Raw genomic sequence first — 26778 nt, 5'->3', positions numbered from 1 at the left:
AGTCCCTCGACTAAGTTCCTCGTTTACACCGCATTAAATCTTGAAGCAAATCATTAATACTTTTACTGCAAGCAATTCTCTTTTTTCAATCCACAATGGATTCTTGTCGAATTGGGATCAAAACAATTCGGCCGAAGCAGCTGTTCCCACTTGCGTTAACTTTTATGGTTTCTTCCAGAATCAGTGTATCCTTTAAGAGTCGCCCTAAATGAGCGTCTGTCCTAATTAACAAGAATCTAAGAATTATCTTAGTTCAGTTTCGCGAGCTACTAAAAAAGAGCCGCGAAAGCGACTTCGAAAAGATCGCGCGTACTCAACGCAAACAACGTTTCACCGTCGATTAATCGAACGAGCTTTTCGAGGCTAAAAAAAAAGATGAATCGGTTGCATACTTGACGGGGTCCTTCAGCTCCTCGATGATGAAGTTCAAGTAGTTCCAGCCATTGTAAGCGAACAGTCCCGAATAAAAGCTGAGTGCTATCGACGTCACTTCTGTGTTCGTGTTCTCGAACGTGAAATACTGCGTGTTTCCTGCGAAACAAATTGCAGACCATCGATCAAACCGACATAAATATTTCTCTCCTGTCGCATAGTAAATTATCTTCAATTTTTCCAGTAGACCTAATTTAATTAATGATATATTTACAAACTAGAGATAACTATTTCAATAATAGCGTAGGAAAAATTAATTAACTTGTGAAAGGACATTAAAATATTTTAATAATCACGTGGCAAAACAAAATATTTTTCATTTAATTTTACGTCAAAACGATTCGATTTTCTTGGATTTAATGCTCGTCGTACACAAAATGGCGGGTTTTCAGTGGCACCGACAGTATCGGGACATCCGGTGGTGTCCTCTGTCGATGATCGACGAATGCGCAAATCAGGAAATCGAAATCGTTGGTAGCGTGTCTCCGATTGCGAGGAAATCATTTTGGATTGTTTCGTCTTGGGGTAGCGACATTCAGGAATCCTCGGTGAGCTAATTTATCGGAATCAGAGGAGTTCTCACGGCAACGTTACTCTCAAAGGAGCCATTGGCAGGGTTAAATAGGTCAATTCAAGTGATTCCTAGCAACGAATCATCCCCGCCTGTTTAATCCACCTTTTTGATTGGGCAAATTGTCTCGTCCGGCACGTGAAAAGACGCCTAACCGTCTTACGTTGCGGGCCAGGGTGGCGTGGGCGACGCAACATTAACTTCTTCCTCGTTCTTGCGTTTGTTGCTGCGCACCAGACTGCTAAATCATTCTCAAATCGCGAGCATTCTCCGATTCGTTGATCGCTAGCCATCGATCTCGAGCAACCCTTCAACGATGATAAATCGAAGTTCCTAACTCCGATAATAACGACTGCGCGAGCATTATTTTGTTTGATAAAAGTCATTCAGCATCTCACCGACATGCTGGAACTGCGACACTTTTACTGTACCTAGGATTTTTTTTTCTGGCACCCAAAAAATTCATCAAAGTATTCCAAAAATGTTAGTCAGCGTTTTCCAATTTTTTCTCAAATTTCTCTTCTCCAATGTTCTAGAAATTAATTCGACAATTTTAAAATGTCAATCAATCCTGTAGTGTTTCGAGTATTTTTAACTTCACTGTGACCAGGAATTTCTCTTTCTTCAGGTGCTACAAAAATTCGTCAGAGAATTGTGAAAATGTTGATCGTCGTTTTCCAATGTTTTCTGAAATTTCTCTATGAAATTTTTAAGTTTCTTCTACCTAGGAATGTCTTTGTCTCTCTCTCCGAAGAACGTTCCAGGAAATGATTGAAGAACCCCGAAAGACTATGAAATTTCTTTACAAAATTTTGATTGTTCGCAGCACGCAAGAACATTTCGTTCCGTGGTTTTTTGTCCCGCACGCGGAACATGACAGTGCAGAATCCTGTGGAGCAATTGTCTAGTATATCTCGATGATTGACAGCAGACACCGCGACCATGTACGCCGACGTGAAAGTCGATCGAACGGAAGAGAAAAAAGATTAGGCAACGGTTCCCCGAGGGGCACAAGAACACGGCGAAGTATGTCATGCACGTTTTTGCGTACCGTAAAATTTACACGGAGTTATTGAAGATAGTTCGTTGAACTTACCGGCGAACAGCTGATAAACACCAGCGAAGATGATGATGAAGAGAGCCAAGAGCTTCGCATAAGTGAAGATATCTTGCACTCGCGTCGCCCATTTCACGTCCCAGCAATTGATGAACGCTAGGATGCCTGGAACAATGGCGAAGATTTCTTATTTCTAAGGACGAGATTCTGATTTTTGGGAACGTTGCGGCAATGTGAACGTGAAATTAATGACGATTGCTGGTCATTTTTTAGGACTGGGAATTTTATATTCAAAGGATAATCGAATTTCCAAGACGATTGGTCCAATTTGACATAAATGGTGATTCGTGTGTTTGCAAGCATCCAAAGGATAAGTTTGATCGCTGAAAGCAACAAATTCGAAACCAATCGATAACTGTAAAAATATACAAGGATCCTGTTGCTTCAAGGATAATTCAATTTTCAGGACGATCCGTCCAGTAAAGAAAAGAGAAATTGTATAGCTGTAAGAATCAGGACCTTTCTCCAAAAATGATTGTATTTTCAACACAAGAGACCCAATAGAAATGAACAAGAAACTGCAAATTCACAATCTTCTAATTATTTCAAGAGTAATGAAAATGTTTTGAATGTTCTGATAGTTCAAAGACAATTTTGGAAGTAGATCCAATTTTAAAACCAGTGAGACCTGCTTCCAAAAGGAGAAGGTACAAAATCAATCCATTAGACATTTAACGTGCTGTTTAAACAAGAATAGGTTTCATTATCTATCATTTAACAGATGAATAGATGCAATAAATAGATGTCCAAGAAATCTATTCATCGCGCGTTTAACGAGTCCTTTGAGAAAACTCGTGAGAACCGACAAGATCGCGCAACGACGAAAGATGATTGATTGAAGAATTATGGCTGCTGACACACAACCCTCGAGTATGTTGGCCGACTATCTGCAAGCTAGACTTCCCTGTGCGCTGATTGCTTTCGTCGTGATGAAAAAAAAAAAGGTTAGCGAATGTTAACGAGCGATGATAACATAATGCAACGACGACTGTGGACTGACTACTGTTCTGTAATTTGATTCATTTGTGTCGCGAGACGCCGCGATTGCTGATGACACGTAAATTGCGTATCTGATGGCTGCAAGTGTAACGCTCTCTTAATGCTGCTCAGCCATCGACAGCACTGCTCTTCAACTGGGACATTCCTTTTGTCTCGACATTCCTAAACAGCTGACAGCTGAGTGCACGTGGCAAAGTACATTTGTCGTACGAAGCGCGAAACTATTTCATTTTCGCTATTTTTATTCAATTCATTCTCATCTCGAACGCGATTTATATGAAACTTGAAGCCGAAAATTAAAACGCGAGAGCGATTAACAAAAGAGCGGGAAGTCTCGTGTTTTCTTCATTCGATCGCTTTGAAATAAGAGGAAGTTGCGCGGAGTGTCGCCAACGTGAAAAATACGATCCTAATTATAGAAATGAAACGCGAGACGATAATGAACGCGAGTTTGAAAGTCTCGGGTGTCGTAAAGCGGGGGAAATTGTCCGGTATCGGAAAAGCGACGATTGTTAATTGAAAAACATATTTATTGCGGGTCGTGCCTCGAGGAGATGGCTGTTGCTATCTTTTATTATGAGCGTGCACAGTCAAATACGTAATACTTGTGTGAGTTGTGCAATACTGTAGACTCCGGACAAGAAAATTGTGCGCGTTAAATTTCCGTCGAGGCCAACTTACGTGGCGTAAATTACAATTTTCACGAGATTTACGAAAAGAATTCATAGCAAGACTTTGTATTAAAATTAACATGTCTGTGACTTCGGTTTCCCTTGAAATCAATATTTGGCTAATTGCGCAGACCAGAGATACTCAGCGTTTGCCCGTACGGGCAACGATTTCCTTGCCCTGGACACGAAGCCACGCCCCCGCGGGGAAGACTGCGTGTATTTGTCCCACTACGGCTGTGCTACGGCCTACCCCCACTCCGCTAGGTCACTTGCCCCTAGCCAGGTCAACTTCTCCCCCTCTGTCGCTTCAGGACTCCCCCTACCAGTGTGCCGGTTCCCCCACTATCGCTTGTTTCGTATTCCCCTTACCGTGTTTTGCCTCGTGTGAATACATGCGTGTACACCCACACTCCACAGGAGTTTGACGGGTAGGAACCGGGAGTAGGGGAAGGAGTCGACTTGTTCCCCCACTCTAATTTCCCCTTCTACCGCGCTATCCGGTCACGTGACGTGTTACGTCTCTGCGCCCTCCCCTCATCTGGCGACGCTACCACAACAGGCATCGTTGAGCAGCTCTGATATAGACATTAACAAGTCCAATTATTATTAATGACTACTGGTAACAATTTTATAGCTGGAGGAACGTATTATTAATGGAATATCATAAAAGTCGAGATACGAAATAGATTGACTCACTTTCAGTAATCACTCGCGATCCGCCAGTGCAACAAATAGCGCAATTTCTAGTCAACATGTATGGTCAACGGGGACCACCATAGGCTCAACGGCGTTGCCCAGAGGCCCCCCAGCTGATTAAGCGTCTGATCAAACGACCGTTTGCCTTCGCGAACCGTGATAGACGAATCTCATTATCTTTATCGATATTTAATCGCACGGAACCGGTTACGAGCGGCAGCACAACGCTGGAGACTGACTGGCACCAGTTTAGTGAACCGTGACGCTGGACAGGGCAAAAAGAAGTATAATTATCGACCTATCCGACTTGGCGTTTGCACGCCAGAAGGGTAGTTCCCTCTAACCGGGCCAACAAAGACCGATTGTCAAAGATCAGGTGCACCTGATAGGTCGGGAACATTGATATCGACAATCCGGAGATAGCTAACTCATCAGCAGGTACCTCCTCCTTTCACATTCTAGAATTGTTAATGTTTCGTATAAACGATCCGAGGTTTCAACAATTAGCATTAGTTACTTGATAATGAAGTTTTCACACCTTGCAGTATAATTCAGCTCATTTCCGAACGGATAAATTGATAAATTGATTCAGTGCTACTAGTGTTATGACAACTCAATGGTGATTTTTATTCGAGTCAATGGTATCGCTGTTAATACTAAGTTAATACAGTCAAACCTGTCTCTGTGCGGTCCTTTTCTATGCGATTTTTTTTATGCGCTATATGAATGCCAACGGTGTTTGCATTACAACACCCTTGTTATTAACACCCTTGTAATGTTCTCATCACAAGAAGATGCGCGTTTTGGAGTACAACGTGTGGTATTGAATTATGTGCATTTTGCAAATGTCTCTATGTTTGAAATGAGAAATTACATTTTTTTTTAATGTTTCCATGTGTAATTTAATTATTTATTTTGTTTGGAAAGCACTTTCTCGCTATCCCTCTGCACCGCATAAAAAGATTTTCTTTAATAAGTAAAAAATTATTTGTTATAGCTATCTATGAAGTTTCCGAATATTACTATATAAGTTTCTGAAAACAGGTACGACTGTACTACTGTTTTATAGGATGATCAGTGGTCTGCGGATTTCACGGATTTACGACAAGATCGAGAGTAGACCGAATGCGACCACAAACCACGAACCTCAAACTTTCAAAAATGACCAAGTGCCTAGAACTTCGAACAATCGAACAACGTTGCAAAGCAAAAAGACATTTTCGCAAGCAGGTAGTTGAGAAAGAACGGACTGTTCGGAAATCATTTCGGACGAATCGCGAGGCACCGCGAGGAATGCGCCGATGGCGCGAAAAAAGTCTGGGCGCCCGTGGTAATTTCGGTGAATTGATTGCGGTTAGGCGAAAGAAGTAGGGACTCGGTAGCGCTGATTGTTTAGTCGGGGCCCTGCGTGTCCTTGGCAGATTCGTTGGCAACAAGAAAGAAAAGTAGAAAAAACCGCTGCTGATGCAACATCTCGAGGAATATCGCGAGATTCTTTCCGCCCGGTCCCCTCGTGTCCCTTCCGTCCGTTCCGCCGTCCTGTAACGATCGTTCCTCTTTCTTTGGCCGATCGTCTGCCGGCCGAGCTCTTCGTCGAAGACGTCGCCGGTACTCTTAGTTAGACTATTGCCGGTTCTCGGTCTCGTTCCGCCTTGTACCCCCCTCGGCGAATTATGCTGTTGTGCCCGCCAGTTGACACGTTATTAAAAGATTGCATTTAATCGCAATTGGACGTGATTGCTCGCCGCCGTCTTTTCGCTCGGCCGACGTAGTCTCGGCCTGGACGAGACTGTGCGACCGCTACGCGGGCCCAAATCGGAATTTAGGACTGACGCGATTTTTCCAACAGTCCAGGAGAGGTAGGGCCCGTGCCCCTAACGCCGGACGATAGGGATGCCCACGTGTTCGCGGATGCTGCATCGTTGTGCCCGATGATCCCAGGATTTAACAGGTCGGAATCAATGTAGCCTTCTTTTAACACTAAACCTACCGAACATCAAAAGCAAACATTATTTGCTGTACTAAATATATTTATTTAACACGTTGAACGCCACGTCAGCCATATGTGGCTGACGGACTTATTTGTGCAGGTTTTAAAATGAATTTGTACGTTGATATATTCATTGTACTAAACTTAATCTGTAACATGCAAGAAAGTTGGAGGATTACTCCTCAGTATAGTACATTTAATTTTTTGCAATTTTTATTGCATTAGATAACTTACTTTGATTTTATGGAATTTTGGGGGGTTTCTAGTTTGGCGTTCAAAGTGTTAATTTCGTTTAATAATTTCAGTAATTGTGAAATAGAAAATCTGGAATCGGTCATTTTGACCGGCGGTGGTAGGTGTAGTGTTTCGAAGGTGTATATCTTTTGGGACTGAAAAATTGCTAACATCGTTAGAACAAATAGAATCGAGGAGATTTGAAAAGGGTAAGAAAGTCCGGACGGTTCTCGAGAAAACGATTTTTATGCACCGATGCATCGGAGAAACGCAGCCGTATCTTTTTTTCCGAATGGGCACCCCCCATACTTCTGAATGCGCCAGTCGATGCAGTTCTGCATCCCCCATCCACTTTCTCCCCGGCACACATTCTTTCTCCACAGTCCGGACTCATATTTCATCCCGAGGCGCATTAGGGACACAACTTTGCATCTGGTTCCGAGAACCGAAAGGCGGATTGGCCCGAAAATAAAGCAAACAACGGCGAGAGAAATCCCGTTCGACATTATGGTGGATGCTATATGGTGGATGCTATATGGTGGCTGCACGCGAGCATTCATATTTTCAGGTCATTATCATATCTCGTGAAAAACGAAGAAGCTACTGGAACGACTGTCACCGTGTTTCTTATGGACGTGAAATTAGCTTGCGTGCAAAAAGAATCCCGATCCTCATGTTGGAGGAGCCTATCCTTGACGTTTACGCCCTTATTTATAACAATACCTGTATTTATGAAGCAGATTATGCTCTCTATGGAAAATAACTCCGTAGAGGAAGCATGTTTGTAAGAAAAACAATTCACTGTTTTACTTATTCAATATCTTCTACACAGTAATATTTTAAACAAATTGCTCTGCTAGGCACTACTCAGGGAATCTAAACAAATTACAGCATCCGAAAGCCATTTTCAATCCTGGAACGAAGCCTACGATGAGGAACACATCGATTAGGAACGAATGGATTAATGGTAGTATCCATCGCAGCAAATTCATCTCGATCGTAGATGATTTTCGAATACACATATAATAATTACGTAAAGTAACAATTTTCCCCATAATTGTACGTCCTGTTGTTGCAAAGATCGATTTCCCCTTGGAGTTAATCATTGATCTGCATCACTGCAAACTCGTTCTGGGAACTCTGTAATTTCCTTTTGCACCACTATGCGCGCGTAACTGAGAAACCACGGTAATTTACATTGCAATAACCATTGAAAGCAAAATGTTGATTCGAAGGAAAAGTATAATGTTCTTCTTCAGGGAAAGCTCTAATAAAAAATTCAAGCATTTATTTGTCCCTAATTGCTGTAAATTAATCCATGGACTGAATTTATATCTGATTTTTCGCTTAGGGTTCGTTCAACCTTTGATAGCAAATTAAGCTTTTATTTGTTTCCCACTCTCGTAAATTAATCCATGGAAATTTTCATTTTAATTTTCCCTAGGAAAAATTTGATCCTAGGAAAAGTTTGATCCTAGGAAAAAATTCATCTTGGGAAAAGTTTGATCTTAGGAAAAGTTCTAATAGAAAAATCAAGCTTCCATTTGCTTCCGACTCTCGTAAATTAATCCATGGAAATTTGAATTCAAATTTTCCCTAGGAAAAATTTGATCCTAGAAAAAGTTTGATCCCAGGAAAAATTTGATCTTGGGAAAAGTTCTAATAGAAAAATTAAGCTTCCATTTGCTTCCGACTCTCGTAAATTAATCCATGGAAATTTGAATTCAAATTTTCCCTAGGAAAAATTTGATCCCAGAAAAAGTTTGATCCCAGGAAAAATTTGATCTTGGGAAAAGTTCTAATAGAAAAATTAAGCTTCCATTTGCTTCCGACTCTCGTAAATTAATCCATGGAAATTTAAATTTAAATTTCCCCTAGGAAAAGTGTGATCCTAAGAAAAGCTCTGATAGAAAAATCAAGCTTTCATGTGTTCTCAATTCCTGTAAGTTAATGGGACTTTATATTCGCAATATAAATACCGCAATCCGCTTAGAAATATTTATATTTGCATAACGATCCGCGGATCGGTGATACCACGCGAGAAACCACACTGCTAAGAGGATATTCCGACGCGAAAATGTCCTGTGAAGGAAACGGAACGACTTCCACCCACTCATTCCACGTTCCCGTAGAACGGACCGTTTAATTTCCGACGAATCGCGGACCAAGCTTCCGGTTCTGGCAGCGGTATGAAAGCTTCGTCTCTGATCCTTCGATCGTCGACGTGAATAGGTTCCGACAAGAACGCAACGACCGCCTTTTAAGTATTTGCTCGGGCTTCTTCGGGATCGTTATTAAATCCTCCAGGAATTCCTCCTCGCGATCGTACGATGCGAGTGTTCTCCATAGTGCTACCATTCTTGTGTCTTAATTTCTGATCGTTGAAACAAAATTGCAATGAGACGTGCAACGTTGATAGTAGACTAAGGATCTTCCTGAAACTGTTTCTTCGTGTAATTTATAGGAAGCCCCGCGGATTTTTATGCAAAATAAAAATGTTCCGCATTGATCGTAAGAGGCAGAATAAAAATTTATTCCTCCCTTTAAAAAATACCTAATTCTCAAGTGATCTTTCTCTAAGCGTACAAACATAGTGTCTGCAATATCCGATAATACAAATGATCACTAGGTACAGCCATCACGGTTCAAAAATTCTGTCCCAACAATAACACCGTTCGAAAAATTAAGAGGAGAAATAAATTCGTACTTAACTGCATCTTCCAACCAAAAAACATCAGTTTCCATAAATACCGCTTAAAAATCCAATAACTTTGCAAACGCTAACAAATGGCGCCTCTCTCGTTTTCAATCGACTGAAAAAATCGAGGATCCTGTTGGGTAAGCAACGGAGTCGTATTTTTTTGAGCATCCTTTCTCTGCAGGGAGTCACCGCAGGAATATCGTGTTCCCGAGAGTCTGTTCTTCCGCCTGGATGTCGCGACCGCGGCTCCTCCTATCGTTTTACAAGATCGCCAGTAACACGTGCTTGTAAAAAGGTCTCCGGTATATCGCGAAATGTTCTCCACGGTTCCAGGTGACGCAACCACGTTCTCTGGAAAGGCCAATTATCAGCGGTTTGTTCCCTCGGAAGCGAGCCTCGCGGGTTTCGTTGGCGAACGGACGTGTTTCACGTTGCGAACGCCTGTCCACGGCTCTCTCCAACGTATGCACGCTCGAATCGAGGTTACCATGGTTTTTCACGATCCCGTTTTCGGTCCGAGTAAGCGGAAAACGTTCATAAAAGTCCCGGCATTGTGCAACCGCGCGCCGAGCAACGCGCTTCGCGAAACGAGCTCGAATCGCGAAAATTGCTTACGCTCGGTTCACAGAGACGGGTTTCCGCGAAGAATAGACCGATGTCTGTTACGGAAATTTTCGACACGAAATCGTATTTTCTAGGAGATACAAATTACGATGGGAATGAAAGCGTATTTTGTAGGTGATGTTTCGAGGAGCAGCGTAGTGTTTCTTTATAATTTAACAATATTTGCAACATTGATTTTCGTAATGGAAAAAATTGTCGCGACAGGCCATGCTTCTCTCTTTAAAATAAAAAAAGAATCAACTCGATCCGACCAATAGTTACCGAGATAAAAATTGGCGACTCGAGCCAGGCGGCTTGAAAATTGTCTTAAATTTTAATATAAAAAGATTCATAAACAAATACAAAGATAGCAAAATGATGACTTAAACCCTACCTAATTTTACGTGTTCTACAATATATGTATCGTATATCTTTGATCTGACACGAGATCGTGGGAATATTAAATCCAGTAGTCTGTCTGCACATGGCTGGCTGTTTCTACTGATAAGCATTGAGGCGCGTCAGACAATTTTCTGAAGCGAAACTTCGTACGCAAACATTCTTCATACCTTTGCAGTATTTTTTTCGCATAAATTTACAAGTTGTTTAGCCGATGGCTTTATATCGTTTCTAATCAAATTCTATTTTAATTACGCCTTCCGGGAACCTTAATCCTTCGTGTCTTGCAGTAAATAAATAAACTCTCTTTAAATCGAAACGAATCACAATGATCCATAAACATTACCAAAAAAAAAAATGGAGTCAAAATTTATTTAAAAAACGTGAGAAACAACGAAAAGATGAACACAGAAAAACTCTGATTGATTATGACCAGCGTTATCTTCGTTCCTCGCGAATATAAATTTTTCATCAACTTCCGCAATCTATCATCTAAATAAATTAACTCCGATCTTCAAATATGATTTATGTAACAATGCCCCAAGCGAGCGGGGGCTTCCGAGCAAAGGTCTCATTAATTTCCCTCCCACAAAGTCAGCAACAGAAAAATGACTAATCCTCCGCTAACAACGAGACACGTAATAAACATCCGATGCACTTATCGATCCTCGGCTTCGGATCCTGGAATTCAGGTCGCAGAAGAAGAAGAAGAAGTCCATCCAATCAGCGGGGAACAGCGAATTGCTTTATTCTCGGAGCCGAGGAACAATTCCCTGGAGGATTCGTTGGACCTTGGTGCGTTGCTTGCTGAATTCCCGTAAGACATCCGGCCGGAGAACAGCAATCCCGAAGAAAACAGGAAAGCTCCAAGGCTGGGGCTTATTGAGAGAATCGCAAACTGTTCGCGTAACGAGACGCTGCATTAACGTTTAAAAACTCCCCGAAGGACGCATCGCCTACGATTCCTGACAACGGAGACCTGGTGTTACGCGGAGAAAGCATCGGAGGAAAGTAGGCGAGGACGCAATCCCACCAGCCATTACCGGTATTGTCGGATCTTTTTGTTCTCCTCAACTCTGCAGTCGGAAGCTTCTCTCGATTCGACAAACTGTCCTCGAGGAGACCGCGGATGACAGACGATAGCATAATCGTCTTTTCCGACGAAAATCCGCGAAGGAAACGGAAAAGCTCACCGAGGCAGAGTTAACAAGACACTTGAAGAAACAGTTTGCGCACGGCTCCAAGGGACACTCTTTTATCTCCCCTCTGAGCTTCTTTGGACGTTCGAGAGGAAAACGCCATTTTGTGGACCGCGATATTTATTCGACAAGATTTATTTTGATCAAATTTGTCTGAAGAGGATTTATTTATTGCTTCCCTCGGACGAAGTCCTGTGTCGTGATCAAACGACGCCATTTTGAACGGTTTATGTACACTATATTAGATCCGCCATTTTGTGCGCAAAACAGCCAATCCGCTCTTTTATATCGTTTCAGTTAATCCAGTGTCATATAAATTGTACTGTAACATCAATCGATGGAAAAATTGCACAAAAACAATTTAACCATACTTTTATATAATATTGTTTTTTTTTTCAGAAGCGTACGTTTATTGTTTACTGTTTAGTATGCCATCCTCCTGGCAGGAATTATTTAAAAAATTCGTTGTTAATTGGAAGAAATGATTGTACAATTTTGGACTACGTTCGATAAACCGTGCTGTAACTTTGAGCCGAATAAACTCTCGAATTAACTAGACCAAAGAGCAAAGCGATCAAAGGGAGCCGTGGCGACATGAATACGGGCCCCTTATGAAAGAAGAAGCTGAACAGCGATAAACCCTAAGGAAAGTAATTCGATTAGCCGACAATCTGGCCGTGAATTACGCCGGAACGTCTTTTCAATTACAAAAGACGGCGGAGTTCTCGGAAGAGAATGGAAATCCGCGGGACAATCGAAATGGTTGTTGGGGAAGGGTGACGGTACAGGCTCGGCGATTGAGCAGCCGAAATAGGATTTAATCGGCTTAATTTCCGTGAGAATATTAAAATTATCTCCCCTCTTCCCTCGGATTAGCCACGAACGGATTAGCAAAGTTTTCTTGCAGCGAGTGAGAAAACGAGGAAAGAATTTCTGCTTCCGTACCACTAGAAATAATTTTTCAAACAATCTCAAGGGACTGAGCGAAACGTCTAAGCTGTATATAGTTCCTAGCACCAATTATTAATTATTTCTTTACATTGTAATAAAGATAACTCGAGTGGCTCCAGTAAGTAATTCTCATAATGAGGCGAGGATGTAAAAGTTAAGAATAAAGTAAATTTTCTTATTATTCTTAGTTTATTCAAGGTCGCAAAATTTTTCATTTTCTCGTGAGAGTAGACAAAGGTGTCGAAGAATGATGGTCATAAAAAATTTTGATTTAGTAGTCCCCCGTACAGTGGAATAAAAATACTATTTAAAAAAGACTGTATATATGTGTTTCAAGAAATTGAATCAGGAGTTACTGCCACATAAAATCACGTGGGCGTGTCGCATTCAATTATGGAAATAAATAATGAACACGACGAAACGCATTGGAGGCACCGAGTGGTTCGGTTAATAACTCGGGTACGGTGGTGTTCATTAATTATTGTCAGCGAGCGAGATTGCGGCGTCTTCGAGAAATTGTTGGGACGGGGAGAGACGAAATGTAAATAGAGGGGCCGAAAAAAGAGTGATCAATTAAAAGCTGAATAAAAGGAAAACGATTGACTCACAGATGCAGCAAGCGGCGAGTATCCTGGTTGCATCATCGGGCGGCGTGCAGTCGGGAAACACCGGCTTCAGAACGTACACGCTGAAAGTCAAGGCCACGATGGCCTGGCTGCAAGGCCGCACTATCATGCACTCGACCCACAGTCTGACGAATGCCATGAAAGGTCCGAAGGTCTCCATGATATACGCGTAATCGGCGCCCGACTTTCTGATCATGCACCCGAGCTCCGCGTAACAGTACGCGCCTACCTGTTGTACAACCATAAATCATCACGCAACGCTTAGATCAGCCCATCTCGTAAACGATCCCGCGAGATATCATACACACTTCGTCCTTATCTGATTCACGGAACTGACAGAGGGGAAAAACATTTAACGGAACGTCCGTTGACACCTAACGTACAATAATTAGAATCCAAGTGATAAATAATTAGACTACGGATTGTACGTATTTGTTTTACTTTAACACGTTGAAAGATTCTAAAGATAGTGTTACATTATTTCCAACCTATTAACATTATTTTGCACGAAAATCCACAGTCCAGTGATAACAATTGCATTCAATTACGCACCAGCAATTACTTCATAATTTTCATAAGCACGTGGTCCAAGACTTTCAATTGTGAACCAACAACAATTTACCTCCAGCCACGTGGTCGTCTAAATATTTTTCAACATTGTTCGCCACACGATTAAAATATTCTTTAACATCGTTCACCGGATGGCTCTAATCATTCGCTCGCTGTATTTTTGTTTACGGCCAAAATTGGTGTTGACAATAATTATGATACGTTAGGTCTCAAGGATCCCACGGTTAGGCTATCGGAGAAGCCTAACGGGTCAACAGACGCAGCGAAAGGAAAAAGGAAAAGGCAATCAACCGAGAAGAAGAAGAAGAAGAAGAAGGGTCGACGTACCGTGGAGAAAATGCCGGAAGCTGTCCACACCAGAAGACTGGCATTCACGCTTCCCGTGTACTTGAGGACACCGGTGGGGCTAACGAATATGCCAGAACCAATAATGGAACCGACGATCACCGTGATGCCGTTCAACAGGGACATCTTCGCCTCTAATTTGATTTCATCGTTGCCGCCTTTATCGGCGACCGGGACCGTGTCGTATGGCCCCTTCTCGCCATCTTTGATGCTTCCGGACTTCGACATCCTCTCTGAAACAGGCCCAATTAAACGGTTTGTTAATTCGCGTTGGTCTACACATCGCCGCAATTTTATCCCAATTTTTTGCCACCCGCAATGTAATGTAACATGAAATGTACGAAAAATGAAAAATCGTACATAAACACACAGGTGTTGAATGTAAATATTTTTCTCGTAAAATTGCAGAGTCATTAAATATATACGAACAGAGAGTACACCTATATGCAATCTAAAAATATTCTACATCGATCGCCAGAACCTGGAGCTACATGGGAATTTATAGAAATGAATTTCTCGTCTTAACAATTCCAATTAATTGCAGCTGATACAGTTTCGTAAATTCTTCCAACGTCTATCCGGTTTTAATATTTCGTTCGCCAATATTGTTTTTATAAGTAAATAAAATCCAGAGTGATTTTACTTAATCTTCGTCTTTCTTTTTTAACAAATTCATCTGTGATAATCGAGTTTTGAGAACAATAAATTCACCTCTGACAAACTTTATCCAACAATGCCCTCAGAAGATTAAACGTATCGATCTTGTGAATGTCTATCTGTTTCCTCAAATACTTGAAACTGTTTCCATTCGAAGCGTCCTCCGCAGAATTCACAGCGAATTTCCCACGGTATGAATTATTCAGGCGAAGAACGGTTTCGCCGTGAATTTTCCATTTTCCGTCGACCATCCCATCGGAAAGCACCACCTGTTGATCGAAACGGTATAAAACGAGCGTTCCCGCGAAAATAGTAAATCCAAGGCTCGGCGAACCGGTGGATCTTCCCGCGCGATTCATTAGATAAAAGCGTGGCCGTTACACGGACCGCGGCCCGCCGGGATTTTTCCTCGTCGTTGGTCCGTTTTTCTAGACCATCTCAGGAGAAGTTTCCTCGTTCTATTCCCCCAGCGTTTCTTCTGAATAATGCATCCAGCGCGAAACGATTCAGCATTGCGAGAGGAAGCTCGTCGGAGCACGGAGCTTTTACCCGTAACGAAGCAGGATGATTCATCTTCGAGATCTTCCGCGAGATAAACGAACGGCAGAGCTTGCGGAAAACATTTAAATAAATCACGAGGCTGGCGATCGTTGTCGCGTGGACTCTGACGTGCACCGAATAAGTCGATTCTCTTATTGACGATTTATACTTCGCGTTCAAGCGAGAAGCTGCGAAACCTAATATTGAGTTTTCAGATTTGTGGAAAGGCTTCTCAAGACTTTTTCACTATGGGGTTGAAGTTGGATGAAAATATTGTGTACCTTCTTTATTTCTTTTTTTTTTTTATTATTATTTTCTCTTCTATAGTTTACATAAAATGTTTTTATAACGTAGCGAGCTTTAATAGAAATATTGGCTATTTTTTTATTTTTCAATATGAGGAGATTTTAATGATAAAAATTGGTCAATTGTATAATTGACCCTCGGACTCCTGCGAGTTCTAGGCCTACGCCGGAGTCATTTCTGACCCACGGAAAACTCGCATTGAATTTCTGGAAATGATATTTTGCACGGGGAACGATTTTCCAAAAAGGGGGAATTCAAGTCAACGAGGAAAATTTAATCGACCATATGAAGATCAATTTTTCTTGCAAACTGTTATAGTGTACGTACGCTATTACGCACCATTGTCTCGCTACCGTGTCTGTCCACTGCGCGCCGATTCTACTTACTGCGCAAACTAGCCGTATCAGACTGCAGATTTCATGCATTTACGAGACCAATGAGTCGACCAAGTACAAAATGGTGGAAACACCAGACAACGCTGTTACTTGCAATCGACGCGGACAACTTTCATTTTGCACGAAGAACTCGAATGTTAACAACAACCTCGGCCAAACTTTCGACTTACATTCACATCGGAAATGTTGCAAAACACTTCCGTTCTGGCCCAGAAACAAGGGATGATTCGAAAGTCACTTGGGTTCAAGACAACATTCGATTATCCAGCAAGCTGGTTTCGATCCCGCGTGGTCCCGTGCTGCTAGATCAGCGATCCGATTCGATCATTTCGTCGCGATGATCGACGCGCAACACGAGTTTTCGATCCAGCGGGTAACTAACGGTCGAACTTGTTGACTTTCGTGGATCGATCGCGTTGATCCTGGCATTTGATCGTGTCAGCCCCTCTATGCCCCACGCTACATCGAAGCGTAATCGACCAATCGGTGCCGCGAGCGTCGACACACACCTTTCTATCACCTGGCGAACTTGTCCGAAGGTGACAAACCAGTTCTTAATCGTGATAGGCCGTCACCGTGATCGCCTAACCGGCCGTTTATTTTGCCAGATTCCGCGAATTCCCTAATTGCCTGCTCTGCCGAGCGGTCGTTCCATTACGGAGCACGCGTTTCGGGGTCATTTCGCATGATTCGGCCTGCATAAGCTGCATCTGGTGCACCTGCGAAGTCGCCCCACTGAGCGAGTGTCGTTAACTGCACCGTTATCGTTTTTATCGCCGGCTACCGAAATTTTTGGCGATTAAGTGCTCATGCTTGTGCCTGCTCTTATGCTGAGACCCTCAATGTATACTTTCGTGTCATAAATGTAAATCAGGGGGTTCAAATAATTTATTCAGCTAGGATATACAGCGCCTCTTATTAATATTCGGACACTCTCAAAAAGACGATAACTATTTTAATATCGGGCCATATAACTTGGACTTTTTTTTAGACGTTAGAACAATTAGTTTACTACGTGGCGTAAAAAAGAAATTTTTCAAAAATTGAAATTAGTCGGAATTACGGAGAAATTTAATTAAAAGTTGTTTTCACAACTTTTTTAAGTAGGCCTATATTGCAAATTTAAAACAGACATTTTGTAGATCCGTGTCAATTTACATGAAAATTTCATCCGAGAGTAAACGCAAATAAAATGTTGTGAAGCAGGACTACCTGTGATCCAGGTCGTTGACATAAGGGTTAATCATGCTGTCGTGTTTAACCGAGTTCCCGCTCGGTTCCTGTCGGTGTAAGTATGTTTGCCTCCGGGCACTTTTTGCGGTATACAGGGTGTCTCTGAATTAATAGCACAACCCAAAATCAGATATACAAAGAAGATGCGTGAAAGATCGGTGAAAAATTTTAGAAAATAATTTTGAACCTCTTTAAGTATTGAAAAACAAGTGAGATACAATTTCAGCTATGTTATTTGACAGCGTTCCTATTTGTTGCAAGCACGAGAATCCGTATAGATAATTTTTGAACATCGATTTATTTGTAAACGGAGCTTCACATGAAAATTGATATTGATTTGCACCTTTGACTAATCGTCGCACAAATTTATCCCCTTTCTGACTGAACTATAAATTAGCAGACACCCTGTAGAGTTCCTAAGAAGCCATTAATGGATCTTTGCCCGAAGCGTTTGCGCACAGCAACGAAAAACAACGTTTACCGCCAAGAATCGCGCGACTACCCTCGGCAAAAGATGCTCCACAAAAATTACGAACTTAACACGCTGAAAAAATTATTTGCATTTACTGAGAAAACCAAAAACTGCAACAATATTGACAAATCCTTTGCATTCTCTACTTCATAAAAATTGGACACATTTATGACGAAATCAGAAATGCAATAAATTTTCCAAGTAAAAATAATTAATCAAAATTGGAAGCACATTTTTCACAAAATTAGAAATGAAATAAACAAATCCTCCAGGCAACCGGATTGAGAAAACGATAAAGACAATTCACCAGAGTGAGAAATGACTGAAAATGCAATTCCAGTCAGCGTAGAACAGTTAATAAAAGTCAAAGGAAAAATATTGCGTGCAAGATCTTCCTCAAATGGAACGGGACGGCGGGCACGTCATCGATCGGCAGAATGAATGAAAAACAGTGGGAATGCAAGTAAAGTTGCACGTAAAGATGTAATCGCGTGCCTAACGCGTTTGTCGCCGGCGTACCGTAAATATTTCACTTTAATTCTCTGAGTCGACAGCCAGCGTCGCATGTTGCGTCAATCACTGTGCAACCGTGAGAGAAACCGCCGATCGACTTGCTCTATCGTCGATTAACTCGCTGAAAGCCGAACGATTCTGCGTCAATTTTATTGCACGGACAGTGAGAAGTAGAAGAAAGCTAAGAGTACGCGAGAAACTTCAAGGAATTCTCTGATAAGCAGGTTAGGGCGCCGGGCTTTCGAGATAGCGACCGAGATGTTACATTTTTTTCAGCCTCCGGGTGTTCCCCGGAGATTTTGACACCATACTGGGTGAGTCATTATGAAAAGTAAACTAAACGTGCTGCACTTTTAATCCCGTTTCCAAAAAATTGAGGTATTCCGCGGCGAACCATTTTATTTTAGAAAATAAATTCAGTTTCTGAGAATAGATTAGCGCATCTTTATGCGAAATAAAAATTTTCTAAGAAACATATTTCCAACCTCACTGATTTTAATATTTTTGTCATAAATGCATAAAACATTAAGACATAATTGTTCATTTTACCAATAAATAAAATGGACGTTTATGTAGTATCGATGTCACAGCATCCGCCATATTGAAAACGCTTCTCCAACCATCTCACGCGAAAAAATACGGATACCCATAATCGTGAGTGCGACATTCAAAAGCGTCATCAAAATGAAATTTGAACATGTGTTGTTGTTCCACGGTATATAATGGGGTACATCAAGTAGCCTAATCGTAAATTATTGTATAATTTGTCTGACCTTCGCGGGCCAATGATAAGAACCGTTCGATTCATTTTTAGTAATCAAATTATCAACTAATAACCTTCATTAGTCTAAATTTGTCGTGATCCTATTATCTCAAAAATCCTCTTATCGTTATTCTTCATCTCTACGCATTCCATCTTGCTCGCAATAATAATTATACCGGACACTTAAAACCCGAATTTAGAATTCATCGTAACTATATCATAAACGTCGTGAAGCGAGATAACGGTGCCGATAGAACTGACACGCGATGCTAAAAACATCGTGTTTACGTTTATATTTAAATCGATCGTATCGCAGTCAATTTCGGTGATAGAAAATGTCTGATCAACGTCTGAACGAGTGCTGATACTAGAACTACCGGATCAGTCAAAATGACTTGCTCCTAATTTCTTCTTTTAGAAACAATGAAATCACAAATATGTCAAAAATGTTTTAATAAACTTCTCTATCGAATTAGATATTTAAAGAAAACTGTTCCAAAATCTGAACAAATGCAATTCTGTTGTTACTATAAGACAATGTGTGCCAGTTGCATTTATTGCTTGCTAGTTCCAGTATTAATCGATCCCTCTCATTTCAACGAATCCACGAAACATTTAAACATTTCTCTCGCCGAACAGCTTAGAAAATAAAGACTTCGATCAGGAGAACGTAGAAACACCAATCGCGGCCCGACAACGGAATTCAGTTCAATTTCGCTGGAACGAGAAGGTACGCGCGCGAATCGATTCTCGATCCAACGAAACGACGAAGGCAATGATGGTACTAAATCAGAAATCAAACGCATCCCCGTGTATCACATACCGAATGTCCCGTACGTGTCGCGCGTCCTCGTTCTCCATTTCCAACGATCAATGGTGGAAAGCATCTCGCTGCTTATTCGGTCCGTGGACTAGTATCGAGGCGCGTGGCACATTTCACGGAATCGAAGGATTTACTCGATCACTTATTGAATTAGATCGCCGAGGAGAACCGGCGGACTGAATCGCCGGGAAAAGGATCGCACGCTAAACGTTTCGCTCGTGATTTTATTACGAGAGCAAAGCGAGATTAACTGCTCGCTCGTTTTAACGCCCGACCCAAGCGACGAAGATAACTCTTTCTGTCTCTGTCTCTCTCTCTCTCTCTCTCTCTGTCTCTCTTCTTTCTGCGAGTTTTTATCAGACAATTTACGTTCGAGATCCCCGAGGAAGGGCGAGCGCACGATCGATGTAATCGCATACGCGTAACCGCACCACCTGGGCAACCTGAGAACAGAACAACCGTGGATCGTCGTCTTGGATCGAGTTTTCTGCGGTGATTCACGAACTTCCGATCGCACTTTGTTTCGCCGTACACGCTTTGAAATTTGCTGCGACGCGTGGAACAGCTCGCACGTGGGTTCACTGCAGTCCATCCAATTTGGTCTCATTGATTCTTTAGAGTGCCCATTGACGAAGAACCGTCGCGTCGTCGCGGGGATCGTACAACGTTGCACTCATTTACTTTCTGACCATGCGAACTGGAAAATTGGAGTTCACTGCTTCGAATCGCCGGACCGTGGAAGTAAAATTTGTTTCTGTATAGGAACGAATTGAACTGCTATTTTCATGAATCACAATTGTGAAATGGAAACTGGAAAATTGGAAGTTATTCCTGGGAACAGTAGACCGTTGGTGTTTGCGCGTTCGTAGCATTTTGTTCTGCATAAGATAGAATAGAATGATTTCAACAACTTTTAGTACCATTTTCAATTTTTACTTTTAACCCTTTGCACTCGACGCTATTTTCATTCTAAAACGAAATTTTTCTTCCGTCTTGGAATATTTTCGTTTTATCGATACGAAACTGATCTGATTTCCACAGATAATATCTAAATGTTTAGTAATCTGTTAAATACAAATTTTGTGACGTAACAAATACATTGTAATATTTTCTCTAATCTCTTTGAAATAATGCCACAACAATTTCTAGTGGTGCTTCAGAATCACCACTCGAGTGGAAAGGGTTAAACATGTCGACGGAAGAGAGTACAAAGGACTGGAACCCAATTTTATTTTTCAAAAATTGTTAGAGAGAACGTGAAAATGGATGACCAGGAACACCCTATCGTCCACCTAATATTTTTCATCGTTGTAAAATCCTGCCGACCGTGGTAGGCGGAGCTGTAGTTTGCTCGGGACTTTCAAAGGCTTCGGAAAAAAAGTTTCAACGCATTTGACGAGCTTAACAGGTTTGTTTATCGTGAAAGTTCTCGGATGTCAATCAGCGCCGGCAAGTGCTAGAACGAAGTTGAAAGTTTAATTACGCGTCGTTATCTTAATAGAAGTCGGATTCGTTCCAACTGTTGGAAAGGTTGTTCGGACTCGTTCGAAAACAGCTTCCATAAATGTGTCCAATGGGAAGTTGATGGAAACTCGTTCAAAAGTTTGAAGTTGTCGCTTCGCTGACGATCCTGTGTTTTGCGACGCACGCGTACACGGACGTGGTCAGACGGTGTCAGAATGTCGAACTACTTGTTGAGTGAGCGTAAAGTAAACGACACCCTGTAAAATCCATAATCGATCATCCATGCCGAAAGAGTAAATCACGCCCAACGCCAGAGACACGAGTCTCAGCGTCAACAATCGCGTGGCGCCATATTTCGTCTCCTCTTTGCCGTGCCGTATCGAATTTCCCGCCATCTCGTGTGACCCAACGGGACAATTGTTTCTACAATGAAAGAATCGCTTGCTTCCTCCGTGCAAAACCCTCACTGTTCCACAATTTTTCGAACAAATACAAGCACAACTGCGTAATACTTCCATTCGCTAGAACAGCTTTACAATTTTTACATTTTTTTTTTTCAGATAAATCTTTGACAATTCATAAATAAAACTTTGTCGTTTTTAATGCGAAACTCTTCCCGACATATTCGTGACACTTTTCTGAATGAAACGATACCAAACACGACACTATTCGGATCGTGTTTACTTGTTAAAATCGCGATATAATGGAACCTCGATTATCCGAACTAACCGTACCGGAATAGTTACTTCGTTAGTTAGGGTAGAGGACTGAAAATCACTTGAAATGCTTGCACGTGAAACGTGACAAGATATAATAGAGAATTTAAATACCGGTTCGGATAATAGAGGTTCTGCTAAATCGCCAGTTAAACGAGCAAATACGATCCAAACTGCGTCGTGTTTGGTATCATTTTAATCAGCAAAACGCCATCAACGTGCACGCAAAAGTTTCGTAAAAGTTTGTACAATTTTATAGCGATAATGCGTAAAATTTTGCAGTGGAATTGTGTTAGACGATGAAGTGTAGTCTCTGGAGTACACTCTGAGGAAAGTCGGTTCGATGATGCCGAAGATTCAATATGGCGGCAACCCTCTTTAATTCGCACACCTAATACGACAGTCTGGCACTCGTACAGCTTCGAGCCTGTTCTTCGAACCACGCGCACACACGCACGCCGTCGCGCACAGGCACGAAAATGCTGTCGGGCGTCATTCCTTTCATCGTTCGCGACGCACATGGGCGAAAAACTGCGCTGTTGGGAACTGGCCCATAGTCTGCGCCGAACGAACCCTTTTCTCAGGAGTACCGGTTCCGAACTCATCCCTCCGCGAACCTACGAATCGAGGCGCGCGCGATTCTTTCTTTTGCCAGAAAGCCCTTCGGGACCGCATAACAACTCATAATCACGATGCAATCTTCGCTTCTGAATACTTTCTTTACTTCTTTTATTATTGTCCGATCGAACTACCCACCAGGCCCGCGAACCTATATTACCGATTCGAACATGGCGGCTGAACGCTACAACCCCTGCAGAAGCTCCGATCTTTATGTACACCTAATTTTACACATTCATGCGTTTCAACGACACTCGTTTTTATTAGCGGATTTTATGCATTTAGGACGGAAATGGGCAGATCATATATCCAATGTAATTAAAAATACTGTTACATTATCTCCAAGTCAGTGAAATTGTTTCGAAAGAAAATAAATTATGATAAAATGAAAATGTTATTTTACTGAAAAACCTGCAGTCTGTTTATTAAACTAATAATTGAATCGTTGCTTCCAACAATTTTTTAAACATCTATTATCATTCAATGCTTCCGTCAAACTATCCAACGATGGATATATGTTACTGATTGCAACATGGCGGACAGACAGAAAATGTTCGATCCTCCGTACGAATAATTTCGTATCGCATGTTTCGAATATTTTCATCATTAATTAACATCAGCCTACATTGTTTAACGTGGACTTTAAGATTGCGGTGAAAATTGTAGATAATTTGGTGTTTGACCTAAAGGTTACGCGTCGCCGTTTGAACCGAAACTGAAAATACAAGGTAGATGATTTTGGATTCGGATTAGTCGCAACGAATGCTCAAAATTGCGCAACCTTTGAAAGCTGGAGGTAGAAGTTCGTTAAAAATAAACCTTTGGGGAACCTATAACGGTCGTCGCTTCGTGTACGCACGTGCACGGAGAACGAAATTTCGAGTCTGGAGGCTCCTGAAACTTTCGTGGAACGTTACGTCAGTTTTTATTGATCCTTCGCCGACAACGGCGCTTCTCAGCCGTGCTAACGGTAATGAAACCTCAACTCGAGGCACTCGTGAATGATAACCACGTGATATTGATCCCTTTGTACAAACTGATTGACGGAGAATTGTTGTTAACACGGCTCGCGTATGATCTAACGACGACTGTCCGAACTTCCGCATTGAAACATTCCTCCTGCTCGAAATTGTCGATCGGCGATAAACAAAAGTAGTGGTTAGTCTGCTTCTAGCTTTAAACAAAAGTGACGTGAAACAGCTGCTCGGTATGTCAATGTTTGTCACCAGTGACGCTTTTTATGTTATAATCAGTCTGCGGATTTTGTGCATTTATAACAAAAACGGGCGTAATTTGAAACAGAAGATTTACAGGATCTGAGAATGTTAACACTTTTTTTTTACAACTTAATCAAACTACAGAACATACTCCTATTTGTTTCCTGCGTTCTGCAATTAATGCGAACAATTTTTACTTTGCATAAAAATCCGATAAATTATTTTAACATAGTTGAAATTTCCAATTCTAAATCTCCAGTGTACGTCTTTAATATTAAATAAAGATTCGGATTATTTTTGAACGGAAGCGTGCGTGTATATGGTCGGCCAGGTAGGCAGCCTCTTATCGACCGAGGGTTTGCCTGTTTGTAAACAATATCTTATTCACAAAATAGCGATCCCAAGTTGTAAGTAACGGTGGTCGATGCAAGTTTGCCGTGCAAACGATGCCAGTGACCCTGACAACCGGCCACAAATTGTACCTAACCGTTTACGTTAGGCACAGTGCATCGATCTGTTTGCAGGAAAGCGACAGACTGTTGTGTTAAGAGACTCGGTATACTTGGTAACGCTAGAATGACGAATAGTCGAGCCAAACAACAATCGTTCGACAACGTACGAGCCTGGTCGAAATCGGGGCGACATTTTATTGTTTACATTTCACAAAGGATTTCAAGCGGGAACTCGGCACTGGCATATCAGGCTCCTGGGTGTCACGTAACCAAACATGCCACCCCTCGCGAGGTTGATAATCCTGTTACGAATTATTACTGGATAAATTGACAGTATGTTTTTGCTTCGTACGCTTCGAGAATTTACACAAATGCAGGATATTTGTAAAAATTCCTGAGCCCGTAGGAAATTAATAGTTTCTCCAGGCGTTGCATACGCCGAGGGATTGATTTGTCGATGGCGGAGTCGATTTTCATAAGTCGGAGAACGAGGGAGAAGCGAGTAACTGCGAAGAAATGAGCAGGCATTTTTGAATATCCTTCGAGTGAGAATAAAGGCCGTTTTAATCGCGATATTCGCCAACCGAAGAAGAGAAGACCAGTTTCCAGCAGCACGCGCGTAGTGGCGTGGCGGGCACGAAAAATCAATAGGCCACGTGGGTCGCCGACCGGGTTTTTCGAACCCAGTTTTCATTCGCCGCTACACAATCATCCGAGAATTTCACCCAACAAACCCCCCTCTCCCCGAAAAATCCACCAATTTTCGCATGAACGAAAACCATCCCTCGCCAACTCCGCTCCGCCATTTTACCACCGGGGGTAGTGTCCAGTCAACCAATGGGACTCACGAAATCCAATCAGTTTCTTACATCATACCCTAATATTGATTTCTCTCAAACATTCGCTGAAAACCCATCGAAAAACCCATTCCCCCACAGACCGAATCCTCGTTGAAAAACCAGCTCCGTAAAACAATGAAACCTACCACGACGCAACGTACACCAAAACTCGACTCTAAAACCCTCCAAAAAGTATTAGAGCACAATGCTCCCAAACGCTTCAACTCGAATACGTCCCCGAGGCGAACAGTATGAAACAACGTACGATACGATGAGTTTTCACGCGGTATTTCTCCAGTGGACAAGCCTCGCGTTAACGATAGTTAATTAAGCGAGTGTTTTGTCACAGTTCGCAGCAGTTGGCAGAAACTTTTCACTCAAGATTTCGTCGGAGAAGCTGTCGGGGGCCGTTGGCGGAGCGGCACGCGATCCGAGGACCGGATTGCGTCACTTACCTGGTGTCGGTGTGCTCCGTGGCCAGCTGGGTGGATTTGCCGAGAGGAAAAGTGTCACTAATCACGAGTCGATCACGGGGGAGCTAACCGGAATAGATTATGGTCCGGCGTTGTCACAGGGTCCACCCTCAGAGCATCGTTTCCCGTGCACCTCGTGGTCGATCGGTGGCCGTGCTTCCTTTTCAAATTCTCTCGGGTAACCCGGGCTGTTCTCGGGTTCTCGGACGACACGTACGGGAAGAAGCGGATCGGTTATGCGATCGAGCACGAATGGGACACACGAGGACGAGAGCCACCGAACGAAACGAAACGAACCGAACCGCGCACCAGTCGAGCTCTGAATGACTGTTGTCGAACGGCCGTCCAGTCCGTGGGCTTCGCGCACTATAACGTGCCACGAACGAGGGCTGGCGCATGTCGTCTGCTCTTTCCCTCTTTCTCTCTCACTCTCTCTCTCTCTCTCTCTCTTATCGCTTTCCGTTTCTCTCTCGCTCCCTCAATTTACCGCGTTGTGTCTTACACTCACTACAGAGCGAAAGAACAGTGTATGTACACGAGCTTGTGGTGGGCTGCTGCGTTAGTCCTGTCGATCGTGGGCTTTTCGAGCATGCTGCGGCGAAAAACGGTTTTTGTCAACCACGCAATTCATGACCCTCTTCCCCTTAACGCATTAAATTCTTTAATTTCCCTCATATTTTTTTCTTTTCTACCGCTTCTCCTTCTATTTTAACGGATCGTTGATACTGCACTCCGTCTCGTGTGCTTTCAGCGCAATTTTATCTTGTTTATCGATTTTTGTCAACTGTGCGTTTTATAGTCGCGATTTTCCTCCTTACAAACCTTGGATTTTTTAATTTCGCTCATATTTTCTTTCTGGCTTGTTCTTTTATTTACATGGAGTATGGTCGTGTGTGCTGCACTCTGTCGCTTGTGCTTTCAGCGCAATTTTATCTTGTTTATCGATTTTTGTCAACTGTGCGTTTTATAGTCGCCATTTTCCTCCTTACAAACCTTGGATTTTTTTATTTCGCTCATATTTTCTTTCTGGCTTGTTCTTTTATTTACATGGAGTATGGTCGTGTGTGCTGCACTCTGTCGCTTGTGCTTTCAGCGCAATTTTATCTTGTTTATCGATTTTTGTCAACTGTGCGTTTTATAGTCGCGATTTTCCTCCTTACAAACCTTGGATTTTTTAATTTCGCTCATATTTT

At 42.2% G+C, this 26778-nt stretch overlaps 1 protein-coding gene across 4 annotated transcripts in view; it reads right to left on the bottom strand.

The window, feature by feature from the left end:
* The window catches only part of LOC143358209 (large neutral amino acids transporter small subunit 1), a 34226-nt gene extending 8139 nt beyond the window's left edge, over positions 1–26087 (bottom strand). For 2 of the 4 annotated variants that reach the window (XM_076795170.1, XM_076795169.1), the window contains exons 1-5: positions 19807–19885; positions 14087–14337; positions 13172–13418; positions 2100–2225; positions 393–531 (exon numbers count right to left, since the gene is read on the bottom strand). In XM_076795170.1, coding sequence (XP_076651285.1) covers positions 393–531; positions 2100–2225; positions 13172–13418; positions 14087–14337; positions 19807–19870 — 827 coding nt within the window. In that variant the 5' untranslated portion in view covers positions 19871–19885. Of the gene's footprint in view, positions 1–392; positions 532–2099; positions 2226–13171; positions 13419–14086; positions 14338–19806; positions 20091–25567 lie in introns of those variants that run through there. The other 2 variants (XM_076795171.1, XM_076795168.1) reach the window with 2 other exon arrangements.
* Between the last annotated feature and the right edge of the window lie 691 nt (positions 26088–26778).

This window comes from Halictus rubicundus, chromosome 10, assembly GCF_050948215.1.
Source record: "Halictus rubicundus isolate RS-2024b chromosome 10, iyHalRubi1_principal, whole genome shotgun sequence".
In the NCBI taxonomy this organism is placed as follows: domain Eukaryota; kingdom Metazoa; phylum Arthropoda; class Insecta; order Hymenoptera; family Halictidae; genus Halictus; species Halictus rubicundus.
Note: the sequence above shows the minus strand (reverse complement) of the source record. Positions and strands in the feature narration are given on the sequence as shown.